Raw genomic sequence first — 10,514 nt, forward strand, 5'->3', positions numbered from 1 at the left:
TTCAGAGGTGTGCATGCTGGGTATGTTCTTGTTTCCATAGCCCACCGAATGCCGACATGAATTATAGGATCTTTAATGTGTGTGTTTATCTTCTGCTTGTGTATACACATGAAGGGGGTTCAGGCACTAGCAGGTCTGCACATATGTTGACCTGGGAGATCAGGAAAATCTCCACCCTTTACCCTACAGGCGCCGTTACCGAGATTCGAACCTGGTACCCTCAGATTGAAAGTCCAACGCTTTAACCACTTGGCTATTGCACCCATCATGCTTATTCATTTTGGGGTCTTATTTTGTGTGTGTGTGTCGTGTGTGTGTGTGTGTGTGTGTGTGTGTGTGTGTGTGTGACCCCTCATTTCAGATATTTGGGTTTTTGATATGGTCAATGGTGATGGGAAATGATGAAGATGCTGCTTTGGAGGTCCCATTCAGGTTGTGGACAAAACTTGATATGGCTGTACTCTCGTAACATATCCCCAGCATTAACCACATGCACAGGCTGTAGAGATGCAGACACCTGCAGTGTTGGTCAGCAAATTTTGAGCAACACCCTAAAAGATGCGGCATCCTTGAAATGGATGACCCTTGACTGTGTGTGTGGGTCGCAGTCTGAATTCCCTTTTGAGCTCGAACATAGTACATACACTCAGCTCTTGGTGAGGAGTCGGCAAAAACCCATCTGTGATGGGGATGGAACCTGTGTCCTCCCAGTCACCGAACTGTTACACTAACCGCTTCACCACGCCTCAAGGCCTGACTAAGCGCGTTGGGTTACGCTGCTGGTCAGGCATCTGCTTCGCAGATGTGGTGTGGCGTATATGGATTTGTCCGAACGCAGTGACGCCTCCTTGAGCTACTGAAACTGAAACCATGGCATGGCTGGACCAGTTCCTCATTTGGATCTTATATATATTTTTTTCCCCCCTTTTTTTAGCAAACAGTACAACATGTGTAACGTATGAAAAAGAAAAAAAAAAGAAAAGAAAAAAAAGAGTGCATAATATAATGAAGATCATGTCGCTATCTTATATAGATTTTATATGTGCAGTTGTTGTGTTTCCCATCGTCTCTCACTGAAGTCTTTAAAATGTCATGTGTATTCAGACATATGCCTGTAAGTGAGAGCAGTTTTTCTGTCCGTTTCCTCCTTTTGAGCATTTATTTATAAATATTTCTCTTTATGTACTGTTCTTGTTTTTTTTGTTAGGGGTTGTTTTGTTTTGTTGTTTTTTTTGTTTTTTTTCTGTATGTTTGTAGCTTCTGTTGTTGTTGTTGATTTTTTTTCTCTCTTTTTATTTGTTAATTTTATTTGCTGATTTTTTTTTTTTAAAATTTTTTTTAATGTAATCAAGGTCAAGCAGCTAAAATATTTTGGTGATAAATTTGTAATAAACTTGTAATCATCAGTACTAATTTCGTTCTTTCTTTCTTCTTTTTTTTTTTTTTTTTTTTTTTTTTCTTTTTCTTTCTTTTTTTGTGTTAATTCCAGTTTTTCTTGCTTCGCCGAAAGGGCAAGATGCTGACAGAGTGCTTTAAAGCTGGTAAGTTCAGGAAATGTGTTCATTGTCTCTATCAACTTCTTCCTCAAATGAAATGTGTGACCCTCTGTGAGTGTGTGCACAGTGCATGTATGTGTTTGTGTGAGAGAGAGAGAGAGAGTGTGTGTGTGTTTGTGCATGAGTGTGTGTGTGTGTGTTTGTGCATGTGCATGTGTTCATTGTCTCTGTCTGTCTTCCTCAAATGATATGTGTGACCCTATGTGAGTGTGTGCACAGTGCATGTATGTGTGTGTGTGTGTGAGAGAGAGAGAGAGAGAGAGAGTGTGTGTGTGTGTGTGTGTGTGTGTGCATGTGCATGCCTGTTTGTATGTGCATGTCTGTGTGCAAGTGTTTGAGTGCACATGTGTTTGTGTGTAAATGTCTGTAAAGATGCACAGTGTGTGTTTGTCACACACACTCACATTCCCACCCTACCCCACTCCCTCACTCATTCATGCCACACTTAAACACACACACACACACACACACACACACACACATACACACACACATGTGCAATGCACGGTGGCATGCTCACTTACATATATAACACTGGAACACGCAGTCACACAAATACAAGAGAAAGTAATGCACTAAATCCACAACACTGGAGCAAGAATTGCATTCATCTGCAAGCATTTCTTCATTTTGCGCATCGCTCCTGGTGGAGCATAGGCCATCGACGACCCCTCGCCATCACACTCTGTTCTGGGCTGTTCTGGCCATTCCAGTCCAGTTGGTATTCATCTGCAAGCACTGATTAAAAAAAATTTAATGAAACCCAAAGCGATTGTCTATGATTTTGATAACACACAAAGAACTGTGTATGAGAGAGAGGGAGAGAGACAGAGTAACAAACTTTATCTTTTATTTGACCATTAAAAAGTGTGTGTTGTGTGTGTGTGTATGTGTGTGTGTGTGTGTGTGTGTGTGTGTGTACGCATGTGTTTGTTTGTTTGTGTGTGTGTGTGTGTGTGTGTGTGGACCAGGCAAACGGCTGTGGCCAAACCCTCCACAGTACCTGAAGACCAAAGCAGAGGGCATAGCCACACAGCAGCTGGGCAATCTGAACTTCACAATTCTCTCTCAGCTGGCAGAGCAAGAGACATTTGAAATGGTGAGTAAACATTGTTCTCTGTGTGTGTGTGTGTGTGTGTGTGTGTGTGTGTGTGTGTGTGTGTGTTCTGATTGTGAAGAGGGTTGGCATGTCAGTCAAAAATTTTTGGGGTATCAGGATACGGCTCAGTCAAATAATCATTCTATTATTAGCTGTCAAGAATGTAATGTTATAATGTGATAACTATCCTCATTACATGTTGACGTAAACATGTGAAAACAATGCAAAATTGTGCCATTATTCACATTCAGTTTTGATGTTGTTGCTGTTGTTGTTGTTTTTAATTTTAGCCCCTCAGTCCTGACCATATAATGTGGCAGCCTTTATATTTCATGCAGATAGGGAGGTAATATCCTATTTTACTATCCTAAATTTTAGGGACCTATGTTAACGTCAAAATTATCGTGTTTAGTTGAAGTTATGTTTTGTTTTTGGGGTTTTTTTTGGTTGTTTTTTTTTTGTTATCATTTGGTATTTTTTGTTTCAGTGGTTTTCAACTCAGTTTGAAGGTCACCTTACTTAATTTTGATACAGAATTCACTCACTGCGTGAATGTGCAGCCATCTTGACAGGTCCACAAAATAGTCTGCAGTGATGATGTATTCATTCAGTCTGTGCCAATCAGAGAGCTGCTCTTTCTGTTTTTGAACCCCCCAAAACATACAAAAGGAAACAAAAAAAACGTGATGACTTGAATGAGTCGACACTTGTCAGTTCAGGTTCATGATATGGGTCATTTTACATCTTTAAAAAAAAAAAAAAAAAAAATTCCAGCCTGACTCTTGATCAGATGGGTGAATGGATTACATGCTGCTTGTCATTTCTCACATGACTGCAGTGCGAAGGAAATTCAGAAACATTTCCATTTAAACAGGTCCCAGTGTTTTGTTTTGTTTGGTTTGGTTATTTTATTGTATTTTATTTTATTATTTTATTTTATATTTATTATTTTTTTATTTTTTTTATTATTGGGTTTTTTTTTGGGTTTTTTTCTCAATGCCTAAGTGCATTGGGTTATGCTGCTGGTCAGGCATCTGCTTAGCAGATGTGGTGTAGCGTATATGGATTTGTCCGAACGCAGTAACGCCTCCTTGAGCTACTGACACTGATACTGATACCAGTGTTCCAAATGGTTCTTCTCAATCGCATATGGCTTCTTCTTCGTTCATGGGTTGCGACACTCATGTTCACTTGTATACACAAGTGGGGTTTTACATGTGTGACGGTTTTTACCCCTGCCATTCAGGCAGTCAAACTGCATTTTCTGGTGGAGGGAGGTGGCGGGGGTGTGGGGGGTGGGGGCCATGCTGGGTATGTTCTTGTTTCCATGACCCACCGAACGCTGACAGGGATCACAGGATCTTTAACGTATGTAGCTGATCTTCTGCATGTATATATACACATGAAAGGGGGTTCAGGCGCTAGCAGGTTTACAATTCTCTTGACCTGGGAGATCAGAAAAATCTCCACCCAGTCTTTGCCCACCAGGCGCTGTGACCAGGACCCTCAGAGTGAAAGTCCGATGTTTTAACCACTCAGCTGCTGGGCCCTTCATCACATGTGGCTGAAATGTGGAGTGATGGCCTAGAGGTAACGCGTCTGCCTAGGAGGCGAGAGAATCTGAGCACACTGGTTCGAATCACGGCTCAGCCGCCTGATATTTTCTCCCCCTCCACTAGACCTTGAGCGGTGGTCTGGACGCTAGTCATTCGGATGAGACGATAAACCGAGGTCCCGTGTGCAGCATGCACTTAGCGCACGTAAAAGAACCCACAGCAACAAAAGGGTTGTTCCTGGCAAAATTCTGTAGAAAAATCCACTGCGATAGGAAAAACAAATAAAACTGCACGCAGGAAAAAATACAAAAAAAAATGGGTGGCGCTGTAATGTAGCGACGCACTCTCCCTGGGGAGAGCAGCCCGAATTTCACACAGAGAAATCTGTTGTGATAAAAAGAAATACAAATACAAATACAAAAATGGCTGGTGTGGTGGCTCCCAAAACGATTTCAGAGAAAACAAATGTCTTCTGTTGCAAAGTTCAACAATGGTGACGGTCCCCGGGATGTGAATGTGTTCAGCTTAAATCGTATTGTATTACTCTTTTTTTGTCAAAACAAATTTCTCTCTGTGAAATTCAGGCTGCCCTCCCTGGTAGGAAAGCGTGTCGCTACACTGAGAGCACCACCCAGTTTTGGGTATTTTTTTTCCTGCATGCAGTTTTATTTGTTTTCCTATTGAAGTGGATTTTTTCTACAGAATTTTGCCAGGAACAATGCTTTTGTTGCCATGGGTTCTTTTACATGCACTAAGTGCATGCTGCACATGGGACCCCAGTTTATCATCTCATCCGAATGACTAGCGTCCAGACCACCACTCAAGGTCTGGTGGAGGGGGAGAAAATACTGGCAACTTTGTCGTGATTTGAACCAGTGCGCTCAGATTCTCTCACTTCCTAGGCAGACACTTTACCTCTAGGCCATCACTCCACTTATATATAATAATACATAATTGCTTATGTATTATGTGCACTCACTATATTCTTGTTTCAATCAGGTTTTTGCTTCCATGTATAGAGTGATTTACTAGGCAGTCTGGCATCTGTTCATACTTGATTAGCCTGAATTTATAATTACTGATATGTTATCTGCACTCTATATATTCTTGTCTCAATCAAGTCTTTTGTAAGACATATGCTCACACTGTATTCTTTTTTTTTTTAATGTTTTGTATTATGGAGTGGTTTAATTAATGTATAGTTAATTGAGTAATATCTGCATTCACTAATGATGCTATTTTCTTTTTATTACAAATTCAGTTGATACTGGAGTGTTTTAACACATAACTAATAGTGTAATATCTGCATTCACTAATGATTATACATTCCTTTGATTTATTACAGAGTAATTTGATACATAGTATATCTTCGTGCACTTTGATTTTATTAATACACTGATAATAATATGTTTTTATCACAGAGTAATATATATATATATATGTGTGTGTGTGTGTGTGTGTGTGTGTGTTGTGTGTGTGTGTGTGTGTGTGTGTGTGTGTGTAGTATGACATATTTTCACACTTTCATCTTGCCTTGACAACATTTTTTTCCGTTCAGAGTGACGAGGAGATGATAGAGGCAGTCAAGTTCATCATGCGAAGGATGAAGGTATTTTGTGGAATGGAAAGTTGTCATTCGTATGTTCTTCTCTCCTTCTTCTGCGTTCACTCGTATGCACACGAGTGGGCTTTTACATGTATGACCGTTTTTACCCCGCCATGTAGGCAGCCATACTCCGTTTTGGGGGGTGTGCGTGCTGGGTATGTTCTTGTTTCCATAACCCACCGAACGCTGACATGGATTACAGGATCTTTAACGTGCGTATTTGATCTTCTGCTTGCGTATACACACGAAGGGGGTTCAGGCACTAGCAGGTCTGCACATATGTTGACCTGGGAGATCGTAAAAATCTCCACCCTTTACCCACCAGGCGCCGTCACCGTGATTCGAACCCGGGACCCTCAGATTGACAGTCCAACGCTGTAACCACTCGGCTATTGCACCCGTCGTATGTTCTTCTCTCTATTCCCCTCTCTGTCTGTCTGTCTTACTCTATATTTCCCCTGTCTTCATCCACCTAATTGTCTGCACGTGCACACACAACCCCAAAATAACATCCCATATCAAACAGGTTCACAGACGGGCGCAATAGCCGAGTGGTTAAAGCGTTGGACTGTCAATCTGAGGGTCCCGGGTTCGAATCACGGTGACGGCGCCTGGTGGGTAAAGGGTGGAGATTTTTACGATCTCCCAGGTCAACACAAAACAAACAAACAAAAACAAACAAACAAAAAATGATGATAATTATAATGCATGAATTGTGCAGAAAAGTGAATAACAATTTGATGATAATAAAGCATGGTTCATGGAGAGAAGTGAATAACAATTACATAATAATAATAAAGTATGTATTGTGGAGGTAAGTGAATAACATTTGATGATAATGAGGCATGAATTGTGGAGATTTGATGATAAGGCACGAATTTTGGACATAAGTGAATTACAACTGATAATAATAAAGCGTGCATTATGGAGATAAGTCAATAACAGTTTGATAATAATAAAGCGTGCATTGTGGAGATAAGTCAATAACAGTTTGATAATAATAAAGCGTGCATTATGGAGATAAGTCAATAACAGTTTGATAATAATAAAGCGTGCATTATGGAGATAAATCAATAACAGTTTGATAATAATAAAGCGTGCATTGTGGGGATAAGTCAATAACAGTTTGATAATGATAAACTGTGCATTGTGGAGATAAGAGAATAACAGTTTGATAATAATAAAACGTGCATTATGGAGATAAGCCGAAAACAGTTTGATAATAATAAAGCGTGCATTGTGGAGATAAGCCGATAACAGTTTGATAATGATAAAGCGTGCATTGTGGAGATAAGTCAATAACAGTTTGATAATAATAAAGCGTGCATTGTGGAGATAAGCGAATAACAGTGTAATAATGATAAACTGTGCATTGTGGAGATAAGAGAATAACAGTTTGATAATAATAAAACGTGCATTATGGAGATAAGCCGAAAACAGTTTGATAATAATAAAGCGTGCATTGTGGAGATAAGCCAATAACAGTTTGATAATGATAAAGCATGCATTGTGGAGATAAGCCAATAATAGTTTGGTTATAATAAAGCGTGCAATGTGGAGAAAAGCGAATGACAATTTGATAATGATAACAAATAAAGTTTGCATTGTGGAGACAAGCGAATAACAGTCTGATAATAATAAACCCTGAATTACAGAGATGAGTGAACAGCATTTACATAATAAGAAAGCCTGAATTGTGGAGATAAGCGAATAACAATTTGATCAGGATAATGATAAAGCCTGCATTGTGGAGATAAGCGAATAAAAGTTTGATAATAAATGGTTTCACAGCTGGTGGTGGAGATGGCAGCAGGGGCCAGTGTGTCGGCTGCCTTGTCGGAGAAGATGAAAAACATGGACCCTGCCATACGGAAAGTGGGAGTGATCCTGTGTGGTGGAAACATCGACGTCGATCACTTGCCTTGGTGACTGACCCATGTGGGATCTGGGTCGAGCACTTTTCTGATATTCTAATGCCTCTTGTTTCAAAATTATCAGACCATAGACTGATTTGCTTCCAGCACTTTTAATTAAAAAAGATTTTTATGCCCCTAGTTTCTCTAAATGTATCATAACACAGACTTCAATAATTTTGTTTAAATATCATAACACGGACTAAAACAATTTTGTTTAAATTTGTATTTGTATTTTATTTCTTTTATCACTACAGTGCCACCCTTTTTTTTTCCTGCGTGCGGTTTTATTTGATTTTCCTATCAAAGTGTTTTTTTCTACAGAATTTTGCCAGGAACAACCCTTTTGTTGCTGTAGGTTCTTGTATGTGCGCTAAGTGCATGCTGCACACGGGACCTCGGTTTATCGTATCATCCGAATGACAAAATTTACGTTAGAGTTTCATTAATCTTTAAATTTTCAGTCCCAAGAATATACAACTGCACACATGTTTGCAAATTCACACACATTCTGACTCAAATATACCCCTTCCTTCAATATCTATCATGTAACAAGTCTCACTTCACTTCCTGGCTTATGCATAGAAATGAAAGAACGTAAAACTGATATAACTAATGTCTGCATTCATATGTTCATGCAAAGTGTGAATTATAAGATAAGATAAGAACAACTTTATTATCTCCAACTGGAGAAATTTGGTCAGGTGCATTATCACAACATAGACAAGTAAACAACATGGGGACCATAACTGTAAAAGTCAACAACAGCTTTTACAAATATTACGAAGATACAAATGTTAAAAAAATATCACATACACCGTTTCATACATACATCCACACACTGCAGGTAATAGCTAGTATTCTTAATGTAAAAAAAGAAAGAATTAAGAAACATTATTTTAATATAATTATAAACATAGCCTACTATACTGCACATTGATTATAATAGACAGATAAGATAAGAATAAAGATAAATTGCGGAAAACCGCAACCAGATAATCAGCACACACCCGCATCCCACCCACCCACCCCACACACGCGGATTACTTGATTAAACAAGAGTAATAAACATATGTTCTCAAATAAAAGCATTTCACATATTCGCTTTTAAAAACATTGCAATTAATTATTACATCGTAATTATTAAACAGAAATATATTTAGAATATGGACGTTAGCATTAGACATATTCCATTGTACATTCATCCTGCATATTGCACATTATTCCTCCTACATATTGCACATTCATTATAACCAATTGTCACGTTTTTAAGCTCAGAAAACACACACACACACACACACACACACACACACACACACACACACACACCACACACCACAACTAGAACAAGGTACAGCTTATCATGCACAGACTTTCACACGTCTCACATGCGAGTGCGCGCGCGCACACACACACAGTTCTCAAGAAATTTAGGGACTGCACGTTTGTTTATCAGCAGGTGGAAGAATAAAGGTCCATTCATGGACCGAAATCACTCGAAATGACTTAGCATCATCATTCGTTCCACTGCAAATACTGAACTGAAACAATCATGCAAATGTTAGAACTGTAATGACAACATTATTCAGGGCAGGTACTGAGCTTAAGCAACTTTTTTTGAATATTGTGTTGTTGTTTTTGGATAATGTTTTGAGTGCAAGTTTGAGAATTTGTATTTTTTGTTGTTTTTTTTATACTATCATTTTCAAAATTAGGACTGGACCTTTGTGTTCAATTTGGGTGTGAGAAGCACTTGAGCTTTTTTGCTTTTTTTCCACCTGAACACCCATGTGAATGTTGATTTTATTATGATATTTGTAATGAGTTTCAATGTTATCTGTTTCAAAATTAGGACAGGACTTTTGTTTCCAAGTTTGATATCATAAGCCATTACCTTTTTTAATTTTATATTGTTTTCAATACTCTATATTAAGGTTTTGACCTGTTTTCACATTCTAGACATTTGATATAATTTCTATTGTAAACTGGTTAATGGGAAATCTCTATTGTGTAACCAGAAAATGAGATATACAGACATTATTTTTGACTTGATTGAAATTTGATGTGGACTGAAAGAGATGTGGGGTGTGAATCTGCCTTCCTAACACTATTTCAGTTGACTTTTTAGCATTTTCTTAGCTTCTCTTTGACAGGTTTCAATGACTGGTACTAAGAACCAACAAGCAGTCAGCCTGGGAACTGCCTCTTTGTGGTCAGCGGAGCTAACTGTAAGCACCACGATAAGGATTTCCAGGCAAAATTCAAGCATCATCTTTTCACATTCAGCATCCATTAAAGTGATTTCTAGTCAATGTGCGATTCAGAACCAATACATTCGGCACCCAAGAAAAGTGATTTCATGTTGACAGGCATATTCAGAACCTTCATTTTACCTTCTTCTGTGTTCATTAGCTAACTCCCAAGCTCATTATGAGTAGGTTGTACATGTATGACTGTTGTTGGATTTGGTTTTTTTTACACCACATCCAAGAAAAGTTATTTTTATTTGATATAATATTCTTAATTTTCTTCTTTTTTTTTCTCTTTCTTCTATGTTTATAGGCTGTGACTTCCAAGCTTAGTATGAACAGGGTGTGCACGTATGACTGTTTTTACCCCACATCCAAGAACTTCTTTATTTTTTCTCTATGTTTATAGGTTGTGACTCACAAGCTTATCATGAAAAGATTTTTCATGTATGACTGTCTTCACACCATATTTAGGCAGCTGAACTCCATTTTGGGGGTGATCCATGTTTATGCAAATGGTTAGTATAAATCAAAT

At 38.6% G+C, this 10,514-nt stretch overlaps 1 protein-coding gene across 1 annotated transcript in view; it reads left to right on the forward strand.

Moving 5' to 3' along the window:
* The window catches only part of LOC143288047 (uncharacterized), a 22,210-nt gene extending 13,833 nt beyond the window's left edge, over positions 1-8,377 (forward strand). The window contains exons 6-9 of the mRNA XM_076596311.1: positions 1,490-1,541; positions 2,528-2,655; positions 5,770-5,820; positions 7,609-8,377. Of these exons, the coding sequence (XP_076452426.1) occupies positions 1,490-1,541; positions 2,528-2,655; positions 5,770-5,820; positions 7,609-7,746 (369 nt within the window). The 3' untranslated portion in view covers positions 7,747-8,377. The remainder of the gene's footprint in view (positions 1-1,489; positions 1,542-2,527; positions 2,656-5,769; positions 5,821-7,608) is intronic.
* The last annotated feature ends 2,137 nt before the right edge of the window (positions 8,378-10,514 follow it).

The sequence above is a fragment of the Babylonia areolata genome, chromosome 12 (genome assembly GCF_041734735.1).
Source record: "Babylonia areolata isolate BAREFJ2019XMU chromosome 12, ASM4173473v1, whole genome shotgun sequence".
In the NCBI taxonomy this organism is placed as follows: domain Eukaryota; kingdom Metazoa; phylum Mollusca; class Gastropoda; order Neogastropoda; family Buccinidae; genus Babylonia; species Babylonia areolata.